Source organism: Mauremys reevesii, linkage group 7 (assembly GCF_016161935.1).
Source record: "Mauremys reevesii isolate NIE-2019 linkage group 7, ASM1616193v1, whole genome shotgun sequence".
NCBI lineage: Eukaryota > Metazoa > Chordata > Testudines > Geoemydidae > Mauremys > Mauremys reevesii.
Window position 1 is genome coordinate 124,956,047 of NC_052629.1, and position 20,924 is coordinate 124,976,970.

The following is a 20,924-nucleotide window of genomic DNA, read 5'->3' on the forward strand; positions in this document are numbered from 1 at the left end:
AGGCCACGCCCTGGAAGGTGCCGGAGCCCCCCTCCGCGAGCGCAGAGAGCCCCTCGAGCGGAATTCTGTCAGCCGGAGGCGTCGATGGGGGGCCGCGGGCCAGGCCGCACAGGTCCCCGCGCCTCGGAGGCTGCCCCTCCCCTCCCACAGCTCTCAGCGGCCTGGCAGCATGGCCCGTGACCCTGGTGCAGAGGCGACGGTGCGGGGACCCTTACCTTGCGTAGCCCTCCAGGAGCTGGGCCAGGCGGGAGTAGGTGAGGCGCGACTCCGGCACGCTGATGAGGAAGGGGAAGCCGATGTTCTCGGGGCGGCACAGGGCTTTGTGATCTGGCCAGTGCGTTTTCTGACACCCCCTGGAACACACAGACCACTGAGTCTCGAGGGCCCTGCCCCCCGCCAAGCCAGCGCCGGCCCCTCCCCCGCCCGCATGTGCCAACTCACACGTTGCAGTAGCCCACTCGGTAGCACCTAGTGCAGCGCTTCAGCTTCTCGTCCTCTGCCTGCTGCGTCTTCTGGCAGGCCGCGCACTTGCTGATGGGGACGCTGGGCACCTGGGGACGCTGAGGGAGAAGGTTACCCAGCGGCGTGCTGGCACGCAGGGCAGGATCCTTGCAGCACCATCACCACGGCGTGTGGGCCAGGGAGGTGACAGGTCCCAGCATACCCTGCGGCCCCCGCCCGCCCCTGGGGAATCACGAACTGGGAGGTGTAGTGCAGGGCTTCTCACGACAGCTTTCGGTGGCCTCAAAGTGCGGCTACCAACTTTACTGGGGGCTGCACTGACACTTCATAAACTTTAGAAAACAATCACTATGCACAGCTACGTGTCTGAGTCACGGCAAGTCAGTTCTGGCAGGGCTCTCGCGGACTCAATCGACAGTGTCTCTACTCTTACTGGACCGGAACAGAACAGAAACACAAACGGGGTTTGGCACGTTCTCATCTTTTCTGTTGTCTCTTTTGCCGTTTTGGTAAGAGGTGGCCGGCTGTCCCCCAGCTCTGACGTGAGCTTACCAATGGGATACTTGCATGTCACGCAAGCCCCTGGACAGATGAAGCCCTGGGCCCACAGAAGGTGGGGGAGAGCTCACCTTGCCCCTCTCTGCTCAGAGGCTGCACAGGACACCAACCCCGGCTGGCAGCCTCAGCAACGGGGACGGGCTGCTGCTTGCTGCCCCTCCCCCCATCGCTGCCCAGGAGAAAGGCCGCTGGCGGCTGCACTTGAGAAGTGGGGGTGCTGCGTGGGGAGCAGCCCTCGGGCTCACAGCAAGGTGCCAGCACGTCCCAGCCGCTGGGCAAGTGATCCCTTTAGTAGGGCAGCTGGCATTGGCCTTGCCCTCCCAGCTGGCGCTGCCCAGAGCTGCCTGTGGCAGAAGGGACCAGTCGCCCAGGCCTCCCCCAGCCTGCATACCTGCTGGACCTGCAGCACCACCACCCGCTCCTTGGCCAGCTCTGGGGACAGCACCTCGAAGCACAGGAGCAGGTCTGCGGGGGAGACCGTGTCCAGCGACTGGGACGGCAGGAACATGCGGTGGAAGCGGTTCTTGATCACCTGCCGGGGAGCAAGGGAGTGAGGCTCTGTCCGCAGGCTGCCTGGCCCACCTGCTGGCATACGGGTGCCCCGGGAGGGGAAGGCCTGGCTCCCGAGCACGCAGAGAGCTCTGCGCTCCCACGGCCACGCCGCCAGGCTCAGCACACCTGGCCGTAGGCACCGGGGGCAGCCCCAAAGCTCGGCAGGGCAGGGCACTGGACAGACCAAGGCCTACCGAGGCTGAGCCCGCCCCGCTGCACTCACCTCTGCCAGGCGCAGGTTCTCTGGCTTCACACGCACGCTGTGGGCGACCGAGTCCAGCACCTCTGCAGCGCTGGAGTTCTCCTTGCTGATGCTGACGAGGAACTGCCGTGGAGAGAGGGCCGTCAGCCAGGCCACGCCCGGCCCCGCTCGCCTCCCTCCCATGAGCCCAGCCGGGAGCCGCGGCGCCTCGGTTAAGGGTGGGCTCCCGGGAGAGCCCCCAGCCAGCCAGGAGCGAAGCACGTGGCAGGAGAGCTGCTTACCTTGACGGGTTTCTTGTGCGGCTCCTTCGCAAAGTAATAGACAGTCAGCACCTTCTGCTTCTGGGGCAGGGGCACCGGCAGGTAGAGGAAGGGGTCAAACGTGATGGATACCTGCAGTGCACAGGGCAGAACAGTCAGCCGGGGCAGAGCAGAGCCCTCGGGGCTCTGGGCTGGAAGGCTCCGATGGCAAGCAGCAGGGGAGCAGGCAGAGCCCTCAGGGCAGAGCCGGGGCCCTGGGCTGGGAGGCTCCGATGGCAAGTCGCGGAGGAGCAGGCAGAGCCCCCGGGGCCCTGGGCTGGAAGGCTCCGATGGCAAGCAGCGGAGGAGCAGGCAGAGCCCCCGGGGCCCTGGGCTGGGAGGCTCCGATGGCAAGCAGCGGAGGAGCAGGCAGAGCCCCCGGGGCCCTGGGCTGGAAGGCTCTGATGGCAAGCAGCGGAGGAGCAGGCAGAGCCCCGGGGCCCTGGGCTGGGAGGCTCCGATGGCAAGTAGCAGAGGAGCAGGCAGAGACCCCGGGGCAGAGCCGGGGCTCTGGGCTGGGAGGCTCTGATGGCAAGCAGCGGAGGAGCAGGCAGAGCCCCCGGGGCTCTGGGCTGGGAGGCTCCGATGGCAAGCAGCGGAGGAGCAGGCAGAGCCCCCGGGCCCTGGGCTGGGAGGCTCGGCGGCAAGCAGCAGAGGAGCAGGCAGAGCCCCCGGGGCAGAGCCGGGGCTCTGGGCTGGGAGGCTCTGATGGCAAGCAGCGGAGGAGCAGGCAGAGCCCCCGGGGCTCTGGGCTGGGAGGCTCCGATGGCAAGCAGCGGAGGAGCAGGCAGAGCCCCCGGGGCCCTGGGCTGGGAGGCTCCGATGGCAAGCAGCGGAGGAGCAGGCAGAGCCCCCGGGGCCCTGGGCTGGGAGGCTCCGATGGCAAGCAGCGGAGGAGCAGGCAGAGCCCCGGGGCCCTGGGCTGGGAGGCTCCGCTGGCAAGCAGCGGCGGAGCAGGCAGAGCCCCCGGGGCTCTGGGCTGGGAGGCTCCGATGGCAAGCAGCGGAGGAGCAGGCAGAGCCCCCGGGGCCCTGGGCTGGGAGGCTCCGATGGCAAGCAGCAGGGGAGCAGGCAGAGCCCCTGGGGGCTCTGGGCTGGAAGGCTCCGATGGCAAGCAGCAGAGGAGCAGGAAGCGGCGACACCGGGCACTGGGGCGGGAGGAGGAGTGATGGATGAGCCCCCGGGACGGCCAAGGAACCCGGTGCCCCGGCTGGCAGGGCAGGCTCTCGCGTGGCTGAGGGAGCAGGCACCGCGGCTGGCCCGGTGACCCTGCAGCGAGCAGGCTGTGCTCACCGCCCCACGGACAGACGCCTGCTGGCCGGGCTCCGGCCCCTACCTTGGCGCACACCGGGCACACCAGCTTGGACTTGTACTGGCCCTGAAAGAGGTCCACGATGAAGGAGTCGTTCCTCATCTTGTGCCGCTGCCAGGCCTCCTCTGCCACCACCTGAGGGGAGGCGAGAGGTCAGTGTCCCGGCCCCGCTGGCCAAGGCAGCACCCTCCGCCCGGCGGCTGCACTCACCTCGTCGGGCCGCCCGTCCGAGTCCACCGTCTCCGTGTAGGGCTTGTTCTGGATGCGGTTCAGGTCCTCGTGCAGGCCGTCGAGAAGGAAGGCCATGAACTCCTGGGCATCGTGCTGGGCGTAGCCCGTGAACTGGCTGGCCTTGCTGGCCACGATTGCCTGCGGGCAGGAACGGTCACGAGCGCAGGCCCCTCGGCACCACCAGGCTGGCGAGAGCTGCCAGCACCAGTTCTGTGCCCGGGCTGGGGGCCGCCTCCCCCGGAGCCCAGTGCAGGGGCAGAGGGAAAGCCCCGCAGCAGCCCCAGCTAGCCGGGCGGTCCTGGCTCCTGAGCTCCCCAGGCCGGCAGGACCCATGGGATCCCCATGTCTGGCCCCGTGCCCAGCCCAGGGCAGAGACCTGCCCCCTGTAACCCCTCGAGCAGAACTGTTAGCAAACCCCCGCTCCCCACTGACCCACGGCCAGGGATGGCGAATCCTCCACCCTCCTGCCCCAGGAAACTGTTCTAATTCCCCTCCCTGTCCAAAATTAGCACCCGAATTTGTCTGGCATCAGCCTCCAGCCCCAGGGCCGGGTTACCCCTTCGCTGCTGGAGCCAACAGCCCCTCACCCACTCTGTTCCCTGGGGCGCGGCCAGGCCGGGATCGCAATAGCTCTACTGGCCACGGCATCACAGCTGGAGCTCATGTAAAGCTGATTATCCCCCATGACCCCAAGTCCTTTTCAGAGTCGCGGTTTCCCGGGATAGAGCCCCCCAGCCTCTGAGTGTGGCCGACGCTGTTCCCAGATGGCCACAGTTCCATTTAGCTGCATTACAACATGTCGTTTGCTTGTGCCCGTTTCCCAAGCGACCCCGATCGCTCTGTAGCGCCGACCTGCCCTCTGCGCCATGTACCACTCCCCAATTCTCGGGCCATTGGCAAACTTCATCCGTCTTGCAGGTCACCAAAACAAGTGGTAACTAGCGAAGGGCCAAGAACCGTTCCCAGCAGGGCCCCACTGGGGAAACACCCGCCCGAAGACTCCCCAGTCACAAGAGAGATGGAGCCCTCTCAGTTAGCCGGCATCCCAGCCATGTCACTCTGATCGGACACGAGGCTGTCGTGTGGCCTTGCAGCATTCTCCAGCTGCTGCCTTCAGCCGCCAAGCTGCCCCCGCTGCAGAAAGGGCACCCCCTGAACCGGCTCGATGACGTGACCCCGCCCGGCCCGGGGCTCCCTCCTCACCTTCAGCTTGGAGGGCTGGAAGGCGTGGTGGGTGCCCTTCCAGAGCGCCCGCAGGAGCACAGCGAAGCCGATGGCCAGGCGCCCCCCCGTGCCCAGCGGGTTGGTGTAGTTGATCTCCGCCTCGAAGGAGCGATCTGCAGGAGACACGCAGGACAGGGTGAGCCGTGTCCCTCACCGCTGCCCCCGGCCCCAGGGCCAGCCCCCGCCCCCCGCTCACCATGGAAATAGTCCCGCAGCTCCCGCGTGTTGGACAGGGACTGGATGACGCTGTTCATGAAGCAGGTGTTCCCCAGATTCACCAGCCCCGTGAAGCCCGGCAGACACACCTTCTTCTCCTCCTCCTCCTCGTCCTCCTCCACGCTCTCGCTGCTCACCGGGCTGTGAGTCATCGGCGGCACCATGCACATCGGCTTGGGCTGCCAGGGCCGAGGGAGAGAGGGACAGGCCTGAGCGGGGCCTCTCGCTGCAAGGAGCTCGGCTGGGGCAGGCCGGAGCACTTGGGAGCTCCTGAAACAGCCAGCGCCCTGCCCCGGCCCCACAGCACCCCCTGCTGGGACCTCCCCCGACAGCCAGCGCCCTGCCCCGGCCCCACAGCAGCCCCTGCTGGGACCTCCCCCGACAGCCAGCGCCCTGCCCCGGCCCCACAGCGCCCCCTGCTGGGAGCTCCCCCACAGCCAGCACCCTGCCCCGCCCCACAGCACCTGCTGGGAGCCCCCCCACAGCCAGCGCCCTGCCCCGCCCCCACAGCACCCCCTGCTGGGAGCTCCCCCCCACAGCCAGCGCCCTGCCCCGGCCCCACAGCGCCCCCTGCTGGGAGCCCCCCCACAGCCAGCGCCCTGCCCTGCCCCCACAGCGCTCCCTGCTGGGACCTCCCCCCACAGCCAGCGCCCTGCCCCGCCCCACAGCGCCCTGCTGGGAGCTCCCACAGCCAGCGCCCTGCCCCGGCCCCACAGCGCCCCCTGCTGGGAGCACCCCCACAGCCAGCGCCCTGCCCCGCCCCCCCAGCGCCCCTGCTGGGACCTCCCCACAGCCAGCGCCCTGCCCCGCCCCACAGCGCCCCTGCTGGGACCTCCCCACAGCCAGCACCCTGCCCCGCCCCACAGCGCCCCTGCTGGGACCTCCCACAGCCAGCGCCCTGCCCCGCCCCACAGCGCCTGCTGGGAGCCCCACAGCCAGCGCCCTGCCCCGCCCCCACAGCGCCTTGCAGGCAGGAACAATTCCTTTCCGTGCCAAGTGCTGCCTCTCCCAGAGCGGAAGATGCTGTGGGAGGGTCTGCAGGTGCCGGGAGCTGACCCCCCCCCGCCCCCCCCAGCGCTGGCAGCGAGGGAGCTGAGCGCATCTCTCTGGCATCTGGGCCCTTGTGAATCTGGCCCGCTCACGCCAGCGTGCAAGTGCTCACCGATGGGACGTGCGGTTCCTGCTTCACGGTGACGTGCTCTGTGGCCGTCCGGGCCACGACACCCTCCAGGCCACCATCCTCTGCTCTGGGCTTCTCCTTCTCCCCTGCCCGAGCCTCCTCCGTACTGGACAGGGGATGCTGGTTACTGCCCGGCTGGCTCTTATCCAGAGGGGTAGGGCCTGTTGGCATGGCAACCTTCGCACCACCCACTGCACCTTAAAAAGGGGGACAGGTGGGCCTGTGGTTAGCAGCGGTGTGGGCATGGGCCGAGCAGCTCATGCTCCCATCCCCAGGCTGTCCCCCGCCCCCTAAGCCGGCAGGGCCCCCCCCCGGCCCACATCCCCAAAGCCGTCAGCCCCGCCCCCAGCCCGGCTCACGCCCCAGCCCAGCCCCACCCCGGCCCGCACCCGACCCGCAGCTGGCAGGGCCCCTCCAGCCCAGCCCCGCCCCCAAAGCCGACAGGGCCACCCCAGGCCAGCCCCTGCACCAAAGCCAATAGCCCCAAGCCAGCAGGCCGCCCGAGCTCCCCAGGCCCCATACCCACGTTCCCTCCCCCATCAGAGACGGGAAGATGCGGGCGGGGGCGAGGGGACGCCAAGGAGCAGACCTCGTGCTGCCGGGGCTTCCAGTCCCCCCCAGCGCTGGCTGTGGCGTTTCTTCAGGCAGATGTTGATGCGGGAGACGGTGAAGTTGTACGTGCACTGGTCCGGCTCAATGAGGTTCCTGGGGACAGGAGAGCAGGCTCAGCGCCGCAGACACGAGCCAGGGCCCTGGGAGCTCTTGCAGGGTAGGTGCTCGGCAGCGCGGAGGCGCTCTGGGCTGGGCCAGCCTCCTGCCAGCGCAACGCCACCACTGATCCGCCCAGCCCCGCGCGTCGGAGGGATGGGGCCTGGCATGTCTCCAACATGGGCTAGGCTCTGCCTGGCGCCCCGGCTGCCCCCGCTGTGGTGGGCTCTCGGCTTGCACCTCGGCGGAGGGCAGCACGTACCGGGCAGCGGGCGCTGTCTGCCCCGCCGGCCCAGCCGACGAGGGGATCTCGGCAGGCGCAGTGACTTCCCCCGCTGCCTTGCGCAGTGCCATCCGGGGCGGGTGCTCTCCGCCCCGACACCCAAAGGGGCATTGCTTGCACAAGGCCCGGGGCAGTGGGGATGGACCCCAGTCCTGTGCTCCAGCCACGAGGCTGTTCTGGCTGGAGGAGAGCAGGAGCTGTCCAGGTGGGAACGCCCGGGTACTGCAGGGCCAGCGCGTGGTACCTGAGTTTCACCTGCCACCTGAACACCGTGTGGGGGCCGCAGCTGGGGTGCAGTCGCAGGAAGTTCACATCACTGCAAGGAGAGGAGAAGGCGATCAGAGGGCACGCAGGGGAGCACCTGGCGTGCTGCAGCCCCTGCGGTGCGTGGCTGGGCCCGGCGCTCGGCAGTACCTGGTCTGGAACACCAGCGTGAAGTCCTGCTCCCGGAACAGCACCTTGGAGGTCTCCCTGTGGATCTCCTTCACGTAGACGTGCACCACCACTGAATCACTCCCCTTCTCGTACGAGTCGTTCTTCACCAAGGTCAGGCTCACCATAGGCTCTGGCTCTAGGACAGGACAAGGCCAGGTGGGGGGCGAGGCGGCTGTGCCCTGGGAGCCCCTCCCCACCAGCGCCACAGGCAGACAGGCCCCAGGACTCAGGGGGAGCCTGCCGGGCTGGGAGAGTCAGCGCCGTCGGCTGCTCTGGGGCCAGGCTCCTGTTCACTGGCCCCCAGGGAGCCGGGCGCCCTTGGTTCCCACGCCGCCGGCCGGAGAGGCCCGGGGAGCCGCGGCCTAGCGCTCTGCTTCCCTAACCCTCTACACTTACCATCCGCTGCTGCTTCCAGGGCAACATCCGCCTTGGCCCAGTCGCTCTGCTCAGCGTCTCTGCTCAGCGGAGGGGAGGCGGGGGCCAGGGCAGCCTCGGGGCCCTCTCCAAGGGCTGCCAGGCACTGGGGAGCGGCCGGCGGCAGGGCTCTCTTCTCCAGGCAGGGTGCCACGTGCTGGGGGCAGCTCTCCGAAGGGGCAGCAGGCGGCTGCATCCCCACAAGTGCGGGCTCCTTCTGCAGCACTTCGGCCTTTCCGTGCAGAGGGGGAAGGTGAGACATGGGGGGTCCCCCCGGAGCTGGGGCCGGCCCCGCTCCAGCCGTAGCTCTGGTCTACGGCCCTGAATGGCCAGGCTGCCAGCTCGGCCCTAGCTACTGCCAAGCGAGGGGAGCCCCCTCTGTTCCCACCTGCCCTGCCCCCCTGCGCCCACACAACTGCCAAGGGCCAGCGCGCTGCGCCAGGAGCAGGGGAGGAGTTCTGCTTCTGCTGCGCAGGCATCGTCCCTCTGCCCAGAGACCACAGCCAGGCGGCCGCTGGGCTCTGGAGTTCCTCGGCCCCAGGGTGCGAGCCTGGCCAGCCAGCCAGCCAGCCGACAGACTGCTGGGATCCAGCCCTGACCACGGCCCGCTGGGAGCCATGGTGCCCAGCCCCCTCACGGCCCCCACCCCAGGGCGCCCGCCTCGGCCCGGACGGAGAACCTGAGCCCAACGTCCTGTCTGCGGCAGGGCCAGGCCTCCCCGCTTCCACAGAGCCATGCCCCAGCCCAGCCTGCAGGGGGCTGCACGTGTTCCCCGAGCTCCTAGGAGCACCACTGGGAGACTGGGACCCCCGGCCAGACCCTCAGGAGAGGGGATGGGGCAGGACAGCACCTGTGATGGGGGCAGCAGGCTCCCCAGTGCCCCCCACTTACCTTCACCAGAGGCGGGGTCAGGCCCGTGGCAGCATCGCCGCAGGCTGCTCGGCCGTTCTGCCGGCTGCCCCCTCTCCCGCTGGGCCCCTTGCCAGGCTCCAAGCCCCCAGGGACCCCGGCATTTGGCTCCTCCTCCATCAGAGCCACCTTGAGGTGCCCGGCCCGCTTGGCACTGGGCCCGCTTTGCAGCCTGGGGCTGGCCGGGCTCTTCCCCTCTGGGGCCTCGCCCCTTCCTGGAGCTCGCTTTGAGTTGGGGAACTCCCGTTTGCTCCTCGCCGGCTCCTCGGGGGCGGCCTGTGCGGGTGGGGGCTGCTCCTTCGCATTCTGGCTCCCGGCCCCCTTGGCTAGCTCCTTGGATCCGTCCTTCCGCTTCTTCTGGGAAAGGTAACGGGCTCTGTTGGGACGGCTGCAGCCAGGGCGCTGGGCCGAATGGGGCCCTCCCCTGGCCGTGGGCACGAACGCCAGCCTCCCGCTGCCCTGGCCCTGTCCAGCGGGACGCACAGAGCCGCCCGCGGTGATCCCCAGCCCCGGGGAGCTCAGCCGCACTGCTGCCCGGGCGAGGCAGCCCAGAGAGCTCAGCGCCCGCTCCCCTCATCTCCAGGGGGTCCTGAGGCCCAGAGAGGTGCGTGGGGCCCAGAGAGGTGCGTGGCCTTACCAGGAGCGACGCCCAGGTGTGCAGGGGGATCTTCTTCTGAAGCACCAGCTGCAGGAAGTTGCCCTTCTTACCCTGGACTTTGCTGCAGGAGCTCTCGATCTCCCCGTAGAACTGGCCACTCCACTGGCGGCCATCTGTGGGCACAAACGGGGACCTCACAGCTGGGGCAGGCCCGGGCAGGGACTCTGCTCAGCAGGGCCCAGTGCCTCCAAAGCGGGCTCCGGACAGAGTTCGGGCCTTCAGCGCCTCCTGCCGGGGACTCTGCCAAAGGTGCTGCAGCAGCGAGCCGGCTCCCCTTCGCCGCCGGCCGGCCCAGCGCTGCCTTTGCAGCTCTCACCCCGACGTTCCATCCCCAACCCCAGCTCCCCCGCCGCCCTGACAGCGCCTGCCACTGCTGCGCATGGGGGGATTCCAGCCGCCGGGCTGCACCCTCTTCCGACAGCGCCGTGCGCCTCCTCTGGTCACGCTCTGCAATGCGCTTCCCTGCAACTCCCTGTCCTCCGCCAGCCTGCTGCTCGGCCCAGCACCACTTCTTCCCTGCCAAGCCTCACTGTTCAGCTGGGACGCCTGCCTCCGAGACCGCCCGGGGAGGGGCCCCAGACCCACTCAAGGTTTCAGCTCTTTGCTTGGGACTAGCCTCCCGGGGCCGGCATCTCCTATGCAGAGCGGGTGCCGCCGATGGGCCAGGCAGGTACCAGGAGCTATTCTCCATTATGCCCTGACCCAACCCGCGTGGCTACCGAAGGGCTGTGCCGAGAGCAGCCTCTCCCGTCGGCGCGCTCCAGCTAGCTGTCCCCAGGCTGGTGGATCCAGGGCAGGCCAGCTGGGTCTGTACCCGGGGTGAGTCTGCAGGGAGCACAGAGCACGTAGCCCAGCTCCACGCACTGCTCTGGGTTACCTACGCTATCTAGTGCTTTCTTCCCGCAGCTGTTACCTGGCAGCCTGACCACGCAGTCGGTGTCTGTGAACGCAGCATCCACCTCCTCCAACTTCAGGGCCCCGCTGCCCAAGTTCAGCTTCACAATGACCTCGTCAGCGTTCTGCTTCCAGTCCAGCAGCAGGTCTGCAACAGCAGCGGGAGCGTCACTCCCTGCCCAGCCAGAGCAGAGAGGCACTCGGCACGCCCCAGGGAGCCCCTGGGGAAGGGGGCGAGTACGGGTGCAGCTGGGGAGCCCAGGGCACAGGGCCAGGCAGAGTGGCTATCGCCCTGCCCCAGACACACAGTGCCCTGAGAGGCCAGAGCAGCTCTCCCCGTGGGCGCTCCGGCGGGCTCGCTCTGAGCAGCCTGACTAGCAGTCCCAGGCGGGCGCATGCCAGCTGCCCAGCGCTCCCTCCCCAGGAGGCTGTGCTGGAGAGAGATCTGCCCGGTGCCTGCGGGCTCTGTCACAGTGGTGCCAGGCCTGCTGGTGTGTCCGGCCCAGCTAGAGCAGAGCCAGGCAGCACTGGAGCAGTACCTGCGAGGGCAGGGGCCTGAGCTCTCTGAGCCTCTCCTGCAGCTCGACACTGCACCAGGAACACCACAGAGCCCCGCGCTCCTGGCCAGCCCTCGGGGCTCGGTGCCCTTCCTCCACGGTGGGTGGCCAGACGAGTGCGCCAGCACACCCAGGGCAGCCTGGTTGGCACTGGAGGGGGAAGGGACAGAGTGGCGCTAGCAGGGAGCGGCGAGCTGCATGGAGTACAATGGCTGAAGCCGTAGGGACATTCGCAGGGTGGCCAGCGCCCGCTGCCGCAGCGACTCTGCTCTCTTCAGCACGCTCAGCGCTCCTCGAGCGGGGCACCCCAGCTGCACGGAAAGGAGCCTGACACCCAGGCATCTCTCCTAGCTCGCTGCCTCCGCTGACCACGCCAGAGCCCGGCTCCGCGGTGAGCCATGTTCATCTGGCGGGTCACAATGCCAGGCCGAGCTGCCTTCCCGTACGCCTCAGCCCGCAAGGAGAACAGGCCACACCAACGGCTTGCAGAAGGCTCCAAGCTTTATCCCAGCGAGGCAGGGCAGATACACTGAAGGGGTCCCAGGGAGCATTGCAGAGCAGTGGGAGAGCACTGGGCCTGGGGAACTGACGGGGACGTCCAGCCGAAGTGACAGAGAATGCACCACACACTAAGAGCAGCTGGGGCAGTGGCTAATTACCCCTGCTGGCAAATAGCGACCCCTTATTTCCAGTTGTGACGTTATTGATATAAATTGGGACCATATAGAACATGGGTTGCAACCAAGGTCTGTAGTGGCACCAAATCTTAGGTAAAGGGGGTCATATAAGGTGTCTAAGACCAGGTTCTGGGTTGCTGGTTATGATTATGCTGCCTGTATGTCTGTATCATTTTTAGTTAAAGTTATGAATGTTGGCTCGATGCTGTCTGTATTTCAAGTTGGTGATGTGCTTGGGAAGCATCCCAGACAAGCTGGTGTTAGCTCTGCCTAGCCTGCTTGATGGCCCATTAAGGGCCATCAGCTACACAATTGACCCATGGAGAGAAGGCAGACACGCCTCGTGACTCAGCAAAGTGCAGGGACTGGCCCATGTGACTCCAGGCTCCATATTATTTTTGCTGTAAGTTTCCACCGTGAGGACAAAGGGATTCTTACACCTGGAAAAGTCTATATAAGGCTGATGCATCATCTCCATCGTGTCTTCAATCCTGCTTCTGACCTCTGGAGGAATTTTGCTACAAACTGAAGCTCTGCACCAGGGACTGAGGACCCATCCCAGCGGGGGATGTTCCAGAGACTTAAACTGAACCTGCAGTTTACTCCATCACTGCTGCAAGCCTGAACTAAGAACTTTGCCATTACTGTATGTAATTGATTCCATTTAACCAATTCTACCTCTCTTCTCTACCTTTTTCCCTTTGTAAATAAACCTTTAGATTTTAGATTCTAAAGGATTGGCAACAGCGTGATTTGTGGGTAAGATCTGATGTGTATATTGACCTGGGTCTGGGGCTTGGTCCTTTGGGATCGAGGGAACCTTTTCCTTTTATTGGGGTGTTGGTTTTCATAACCATTTATCCCCAGGACGAGTGCACTGGTGGGGATACTGGGAAACTGGAGTGTCTAAGGGAATTGCTTGTGTGACTTGTGGTTAGCCAGTGGGGTGAGACCAAAGTCCTTTTTGTCTGGCTGGTTTGATTTGCCTTAGAGGTGGAAAAACCCCAGCCTAGGGCTGTGACTGCCCTGTTTGAGCAATTGGCCCTGATTTGGCACTCTCAGTTGGGTCCCGCCAGAATCGCTCCGTCACACCAGTCTGAACGACTGACTCCAGCTACCGGATCGCAGAGCCCTCTGCTACCAAGTCTTCTCTCTTCACAGACTATCAGGGCTGGAAGGGACCTCAGGTGGTGTCTAGTCCAACCCCCTGCTCAAAGCAGGACCAACCCCAACTAAATCATCCCAGCCAGGGCTTTGTCAAGCCTGACCTTAAAAACCTCTAAGGAAGGAGATTCCACCACCTCCCTAGGGAACCCATTCCAGTGCTTCACCACCCTACTAGTGAAATAGTGTTTCCTAATATCCAACCTAGACCTCCCCCACTGCAACTTGAGACCATTGCTCCTTGTTCTGTCACCTGCCACCGCTGAGAACAGCCGAGCTCCATCCTCTTTGGAAAACCCCTTCAGGTAGTTGAAAGCAGCTATCAAATCCCCCCTCATTCTTCTCTTCTGCAGACTAAACAATCCCAGTTCCCTCAGCCTCTCCTCATAAGTCATGTGCTCCAGCCCCCTAATCATGTTTGTTGCCCTCCGCTGGACTCTCTCCAATTTTTCCACATACTTCTTGTAGTGTGGGGCCCAAAACTGGACACAGTCTCCAGATGAGGCCTCACCAATGTCGAATAGAGGGGATGATCACGCCCCTCGATCTGCTGGCAATGCCCCTACTTATACAGCCCACAATGCCGTTAGCCTTCTCGACAACAAGGGCACCCTGCTGACTCTTCCCACCTAGGCACAGCCTCTCAGCACGTCTTCTCTGAAGGGCTGCTCCCTAACTCACCCTGCAAGGCAGCTTTCCCACTCCTCCAACCAGCTCGCCACCGAACTGCTGATGAAACAGCCCTTTCCAAGCCTGGCCCCAGCAATGGACAGTATTCGAGTGGTGGTCTCACCACTGCCGTTCAACTCCCTGCTCCACTGAACATTCCCCACTTCGGACGGCGCATGGCACGCTGAGCGCCTGCTTGCTGACTTTCCTCCACGACCCCAGTGTCAGTGCCCGCTCCCCATTCCGTACGGTCACCTGCAGCCCTCGCTGCTCCCCGCAGGGCCCTGCTGCACTAAGAGGGCTGATAGGTGCAATGCCCAAGTGCCCCGGGGGCATTCTAGCCATGCCAAGCTTAGCGGAGCCCACAAGTGCTCTCAGCAGGGACATTAGTTTTGCTTCTAGGGCCAAGCCAGCTAGCAAAGGGGGCAGGGAATCCTGAGCATTCCCCATTCCCTCTGGAGACCCCAGCAAGCCAGCCGCTACCCCGCCCCAGTGATTTCAGAGAGAGCTGCCCCAGCAGACCCTGCACTCCGAGTGCTTCTAAGATGAAACTCCAGCCACCTTGGGATCCTGTCTGTGACAGTCAGGCACATTATTTCACAGCAGCCCTGCTGTGCCAGGCCCCTGCAGGGGTGAGGAGAAGGAGCTCTTCATTCAGAGAGGTGCAAGTCCTGCAGACCCCGCTGACGCATGGGGGTCCCCAGCTCCAGCGAAGGTGCTGGACACGCAGTGCGGTGCAGCACAGCGGGGACTGAGGAACCAGCTACATACCGGGGATCCCCAGTGGTGATCTCAGCCTGGCTGTGAGGGGCCTGAGGGGGAACTACTGCCATGGTAATGAGCCACTCATTGCTCAGTGAGAGCGAATGCTGCGCCACCAAACGGCCAGTGCCACGTCCTCAGGGCATGCTGGGCCACCCCGGCACTCGGTACCAGAGCAGGGTATTTGCTGGGATTGGGAGAGGCCAAGGAGAGGATGCGCACACATAGCGGGGAAGTGACATCCACAGGCACGTTCGACGCTGCATGGAGAGGCCTTCCAATGTAGCGCTTCAGGGCGGCTTTGCTCCAGAACAGCAGGGAAGTGATTAAAAAGGAGCGTTAGCCTGCTGGCCGCCAGAGCCCGAGGGCTCCCTGCCCTGGATCAGCGGGGGTGAGCCACCGTTTGAATGCTGCTGCCCCAAAGAGATGTGCGCCCCCCAGCAGCCCCGAACGTCACTGAACAGCCGCAGCGGCAATTCACCGCCCTGAGGACGGGTGGGAAAGTGTCAGCCTACAGGGGTGGCACTTCCCAGCAGCTCAGGACTCGGGAAGCACACACCGGCCAGCGGCAGCCATTCCAGACGGCACCCCTCCTCACGAACAGCAGAGCTGCTTCCGGGCACGCTAGGTAACCAACCAGCCCGACGGCGACAGGTGTGCAACGTGCCCACCGCAGGCACACAGCTGGCCATGGTAACCAGTGCTCCTACAAGCGCCAGTGAAGGCAGGGGTTCAGACTGGCAGGAACAGCTTGCCAAGGGGCCACAAGATGGGAACCCCAGATGGCAGCTCAAGGGCATCTGGGGAAGTGGGCTGGGCTCTGCCCTTTCCCAGGAGAAGGGTCTGCCGAGCACACCCACAAGGACCTGCAAAGCCCAGCAGTCCCTGGAGCAGCAAAAGGGCAGAGTGTGAAGGTCCCTAGAGAACCTGGTCCAAAGCCCACGTGGGCCAGCCCCACCCGGTGCCAGGCATCGCATGCTGGCAGCCTGCAGCTCCCTCGCTAGGCCACAGAACACCCAGCAAGGCATTTAGTGCCCATGCCCAGCCCGCCCACGCCCAGCACCTGGAGAGTCCCGCCTGCCTTGCGGCACTGCCTGCCGGGGGGCATGCACAGCTGCCAGCACGACTCTTGGCAAGCCCCGGGGAAAGGAGGAGGGGACTCTGCACCTGCCCTCCTCCCTATGAGGTAGGCAGGCCAGCATTCCCACGGGGCAGATCTCCCTGCCGCCTCAGGCCCTGCGGGGCTTTGGCATGATTTACTGGGCTCCTCTAGTGCGACTCCCAGCACGGCTGCACCCGCGGGCGCCGGGGAACGCTGCCGCACCCGCACCATAGATAAAGCACCCGGACCGTAATTCACCAGGCCCAGAACTGAAGTGCCATGGCAGTGTGCACCCTGCACTCTGCGCAGCCTTAGGGCTTGTCTACACAGGAGCTATTCCAGGAGAGCTAGTCCGCTTTCAGTCCCCCCCCACCCCCAGAGGGGGTGCAGGGTCAGCGCAGGCGATCCAGGGCTAGCCAGGCCCCGGGCCTGACCCAGCACGGCCACCCCCAGCAGAGCACCTGGCCTCACCTGCCTGGATCCCGTAGCAACACTCACTGCAGTGAGTGTCCTGCTGCAGAGCCTGACGCAGAACCAGCCGCACTAGGCTCCAATCCAGCTTCCTACGCAGCCCAAGCAGGTAAGCAGCTCACCCCCCAAGGCCAGCCCTAGGGGATCTGCTGCTACAAGGCACCGCCCAGCTCCAAGCCTCGCGGGGGGGCAGGGGGGGCTCGGAGCCAGGTTTGAGCCATCTCACACGTGGCGCCAAGCAGCAGCTGGCAAAGCAGATTATGGATTCAGAGACTCGCGCCCGAGGAGCATGTTACACGGGCGAGGGGAAGCGCTTAGCTGAATTTGCTTATCCCACAGCCGACGGCTGCAGGGAGAGCAGAGAGGTGGAGCAGCGGGACAGCTGCACTCCGGGCCCTACCTTTCTTCGGGTCGCTGCCAGGGGGTCTCTCGCCCTCCTTGCTCTCCTGGTTGGCTCGGTCCTTCTGCTTCTTCTTGTTGGTTGCATCCTCCAGCCCCCGGGACGCTCGCCTCTGGCCTGGGGCACTGGTGCTGCTGGACATTTTCAGCCGTTTGGAGGAGACGAACGGCCCGCCGGGGTCAGTGATGGAGTCTGGGTCAGGGGTTCGACGCTTTCTTCCTGGCCCAGCTATCTTGGCGACTCTTTGTGGGCAAACTCTCTGGCAAGGAACAAGTGACCTAGGGAGACAAGCGCGCACCCGTGAGCGGACCTGGCCGGAGAGGGGCATAGGCAGCAGGCTCATGACAGAGGCCCTGTGACCGTAAAGCCTAGCCAGGCCTAAAGGATGCCAGGGTACTTCCCAGAGCAGCGTGCCAGAGCACTGGCGTCCCCCAGCACAGCCAGAGGGCCTGGCTCCAAGGACCCAAGAGTTGACTTCCAGCTGACTCAGAGGTGCTGAAAACGTCGTATGCCAGGCTAGGCTCTCAGGGCATCACTAGCAATGGAGAGCAGGACCTCCCGCCGACTTACCCACCCCCAGCCCAGGGGCACCAAATCGTACGAGCTGGTGAAAACCCAACAACGGCGGGGGATTCTACCTTCCCCCAAAGGAGCAGGGCTGCCTGGGCAGGGCAGAGCCAGACTCACAAAGTGATCCAGACAGAACCCAACCAAGCTAACGGGCAGCGAAAGGCAGCGGTGACGCCTGCCCAGTGCAATCCAAGCAGGATGGCCAGAGGATGGCTTGGCCTCACCCAGGGCTCGGATCTCTTCAGACCCCGAGTAACGAAGTCTAGCCCAGCTGCTTGATGCCAGAGAAGGTGGGCCTGTCGGTGCCCCTGAGAGGAGCTAGCAGGATCTGCTGCATGGATGTGCACAGTCCGTAAAGCCTGGGGAGCAGGTGTAACGCTGCCGGCCCTCATGGGAACAACGGCCCCCAGAGAAGCTTGCCAGAGCGCCGGCTAGGCGCTGAGTTGTCTCCGGAGGTGAGAGGTGTGAGCAACAGGACTGTTACTTCAGCACTCCCATGGGGGCTTAGCGGGGCCGCCTGGCACATGGCCATGGCGGCAGGAGAGCAGTTTCAGGAGTGGCCATTTAAGTAAACTGGATGCACAAGTACTGGGGGCCGATGCCCGAAAACAGCGAAGGAAGAATCGTTCTGCTCCTGGGACAGATGGAAGCCGCTCGCTCCAGCAAGAGCCAGTCTCCTTCGCCCCTTCTGCAGCCCATGCAGAGAGAGCCTGCCCACTCCAGGCACACCCTGCTCCGACGAGACACCTTGGCTAGGAAAGGCAGTGAGGTGTCCTCTGGGCAGCGTACGACTCCCTGCCCAGGGCGTGTACTTGGCTGAGGTCACCCTGGTTCTCCGGGCTCTGGCTGCCAGAGCCTGGTTTCACTTTCGCTCTCCAGCACTGAGCACAGGCCCACTCCAGGGACAGGCTGTGGGGAGCAGCTGGGGACCTGCTCCAGTGCCCAGGGGTGGGGGGGAGCAGCCCATGAGAACAGCTGCCACCGGCAGTGAGCTGCTGGTCACTCCGGGCGCACACACGCCTGCCAGGCCAGTTACACACACGGACACAGCCCTGTCAGGGAGCCCAATCTCGGCGGTAAATACAAAAAGGCTGCAGGCTTCCTGCTGCCTGGCTAGTGACCGGGGCACTTGTGCTCTAGACATGCCTGGGCCACCAAGTGTGACTCCACATGACACCTCCACACATTGCCAAACGGCGCTCCTCCCAGGCTTGCACCCAGGGACAGGCCCAGACTGTCACACTGCGTGAGCCGAGCACCAGCAATCAAACCTCCAGCAAGCCAGCGCGGAGTCCCACCCCCACCCTCCCAGCTGCCCAGGCGCAGGCAGGTCATACTTAGGCCGAAGCCCTGACCCAGGCAGAGGAAGGGAATGCAGAACTGGGCATGGCAGCTATTGGCGGAGAGCGGAGTGAGTTGCACTGCCAGGTCCATGCCCAAGCCACTCCCAGCCAGAAGAGACTGCCTCCAGGCAGTGCCTGCACAGGTCACTTGAACACTCTAACCCGGCTGCCCGAGGTCCCAGCAGGTAGCGATGCTGGGAGTCCCGCTCTAGGCAGGCCACTGGCTGCCACTGCAACCCCACGGCAGCTGGAGCCGCTCTGAACAAGGTCCGTCTACACTACAGCACCTAGCACTGGGCTCAGCGGTGGTTTCTGGCAGTTTTCCTCGCGTGGCCAAGGCCTGCATGTGGAGGAGCAGGACTGGGTCCCAGCCAAGTGGCCAGTCAGTTGTATTCTCCTCCTGTAGGGCAGATGGCCACCCTCGCCCGGGAGCATCCCCGGCAGCTCACGAGGGACGAGGCAGGACAGCCCAGCGAGGCCCTTACCCCTACGTGAGGACTGGCACTTGCACCCCAGAATTTGTCTAAGCAGTGCAGCGGGTTTAGCACTTTATTCTGTGTTCATTTCAATGGCACGTAAGTCACCAAGCCAGCCAGGGAGCTCCGAGCGTGCACGCAGCCCTGCAGGGAGTTACGCCTGGTCTGCTCGTCTGGAGCAGGGCAGCGCAGCACCCTGCTCCTTGCCTGCCTCTCTCACTTGCTCAGCGTGGTCACTTCGCTGCCTGCCTGGACAATGGAACATGCACCTTTGGGGCCTGGTCTGCCCCAGAGAGCCTGGGCCTAACTCCTAGCTTCTAGGATCCTATTCAGACACGCCCTGGCACGACGCCAGCGCCTCTGCTCCATTCCCATACGCTGGCACTGATGGGCGGTAGGGACAAGTGCCTTAGACACACCTAGGAGGTAGGAAGATCAGACTGGCAGTAGCTGAAAGCCCCACATCCAAGTCCCTTCAAGCTGGACCCAAGAAAGCCCTGGAGAACGAGCTGTAGGGAGCACCAGGGAAGAGGGAAGGATTCTCTGATTCCGCCACCAGAACGCCATGTCCCCGCTTGCGGACACGGGCTCCCCCAGGTTCCAGCAGGCACCACACACCTTGGGGACACACGCCAGGAGCTGCCCAGCGCTTGCTCTTCAGCTGACAGAACTCTCCAACTGAGGCCCTTCTAGGCCCCCCACTGCTTCGGACTTGTTCAGCCCCATGCACGGGGCTGCCCTGTTACAGGTGCCATTCTAGCCTGACTGCTCTGACCTAACGCACTGTGTACTCCCCAGTCCTTGCACCCCCTCCCCACTTGGGATCAGCCAGCCCACCATGCCGTGGTCTGGCAGCTGTAGTCCCCACCTCCTGCCCCTTCCGAGAAGGCTCCTCCTCCCCTTTCCAATCGCTTTCACACTATCTTCTCTCCACTGACTCCTGGCTTCTCCCTGTTTTGATTAGAGCCAAGGATGCTTCCCTCCCTGGCTCTGTGTCCTGCTTCTTGCACCGCTGCAGAGATGGCTCAGAAACGTCCCCAAGGGCTCACGCGTCTGACTCCTGCTTTCCTCGGGGCTTCAAACACTGGCACTATTGGTACAACCGGAGGAACAGGCAGCTCCCCGTCAGGGCACAGCCACACGCACTGTTGGGGTGTCGGCACCACCCCCTGTGCTCCTTGCCAGCCACGTCCGGACCGCAGGCAAAGCCACTGACCGGCGAGCGCAGGGACCAAGGCTCCAGGCGCGCAGCAAGCACAGCCCAGGCCACCTGCCCCGGGTCTCACCAGCCGTGCAGGGGCCTTGGGTCCAGATGCAGAACAGGCTCCGAGATGGAGCAAAGCAGCAAAGGGGCAGCAGCTGCCCCCGCCAGTCAGACCCACCTGACCCCCACCGCCCCGTGCGCAGGAGCGGGGCCCAGCACAGCGGCTGCCAGGGCCCGGAGACAGGAGCAGCGCCGGGGAGGGGAACCCTTGGGGGGCAACACAACTCCCCTGGGGCAGCCACCCCAGCACTGCCCCCCCGCCCCAGCACTGCCCCCCCCCACAGAGCTGCCCCTGCCCCCAGCACTGCCCCCTGCTGCCAGCACTGCCCCCGTCCCAACAACACTGCCTACCCTCCTCGGAGAGCTGCCCACACCCGCCCCCAGCACTGCCCCCGAGAGCTGCCCCACACCCTGCCCCCCAGCACTGCCCCCGCCCCCAGAGAACTGCCCCACACCCCGCCCCAACACTGCCCCCCCAGCACTGCCCCCTGAGAGCTGCCCCTGCTCTCACCTCCCAACACTGCCCCCGGGAGAGCTGCCCCCTCACTCACCCCAGCACTGCCCCCGCCTCACGCCAGAGCCCGGAGCCCCCGCTCTCACCCCCAGCACTGCCCCCGCCCCGCCAGAGACCGAGTCCCCGCGCTCACCCCGCCCGGCGGCTCCGCGGGTTGTTTTGTTTCGAGCCGAAGTTCCGCGCGGGCGGACTCAGCAGGAGACAGGCCTGAGCCCGTGACGCACTTCCGGAAGCCGGGTCCGGGCTCCACGTGACAGGGGAACGCGGTGACATGACGACACGGGGCCAGCCCCGGAAGTGACGCCATCAAATAATGTTCCTGTGACATCATCACGGCGGGGCCGTGCTCGGGGCTCCGTGCGGGGAGCTGAGGGGGCCGGGGCTGGGGGCTCTGAGCGGGGGGAGCCGTGCCTGGGGG

The 20,924-nt window shown here is 65.3% G+C and overlaps 1 protein-coding gene across 6 annotated transcripts in view; it reads right to left on the minus strand.

The window, feature by feature from the left end:
* The window catches only part of USP19 (ubiquitin specific peptidase 19), a 33,868-nt gene extending 13,160 nt beyond the window's left edge, over positions 1-20,708 (minus strand). For 2 of the 6 annotated variants that reach the window (XM_039547855.1, XM_039547852.1), the window contains exons 1-19: positions 19,347-19,365; positions 16,340-16,617; positions 10,557-10,685; positions 9,623-9,756; positions 8,968-9,342; positions 8,059-8,308; positions 7,642-7,798; positions 7,472-7,543; positions 6,826-6,941; positions 6,219-6,433; positions 5,037-5,235; positions 4,820-4,953; positions 3,596-3,754; positions 3,410-3,520; positions 2,056-2,166; positions 1,796-1,897; positions 1,412-1,552; positions 442-560; positions 216-353 (exon numbers count right to left, since the gene is read on the minus strand). In XM_039547855.1, coding sequence (XP_039403789.1) covers positions 216-353; positions 442-560; positions 1,412-1,552; positions 1,796-1,897; positions 2,056-2,166; positions 3,410-3,520; positions 3,596-3,754; positions 4,820-4,953; positions 5,037-5,235; positions 6,219-6,433; positions 6,826-6,941; positions 7,472-7,543; positions 7,642-7,798; positions 8,059-8,308; positions 8,968-9,342; positions 9,623-9,756; positions 10,557-10,685; positions 16,340-16,481 — 2,804 coding nt within the window. In that variant the 5' untranslated portion in view covers positions 16,482-16,617; positions 19,347-19,365. Of the gene's footprint in view, positions 1-215; positions 354-441; positions 561-1,411; positions 1,553-1,795; positions 1,898-2,055; positions 2,167-3,409; positions 3,521-3,595; positions 3,755-4,819; positions 4,954-5,036; positions 5,236-6,218; positions 6,434-6,825; positions 6,942-7,471; positions 7,544-7,641; positions 7,799-8,058; positions 8,309-8,967; positions 9,343-9,622; positions 9,757-10,556; positions 10,686-16,339; positions 16,619-19,346; positions 19,366-20,638 lie in introns of those variants that run through there. The other 4 variants (XM_039547857.1, XM_039547853.1, XM_039547854.1 and 1 more) reach the window with 4 other exon arrangements.
* Positions 20,709-20,924: the final 216 nt, after the last annotated feature.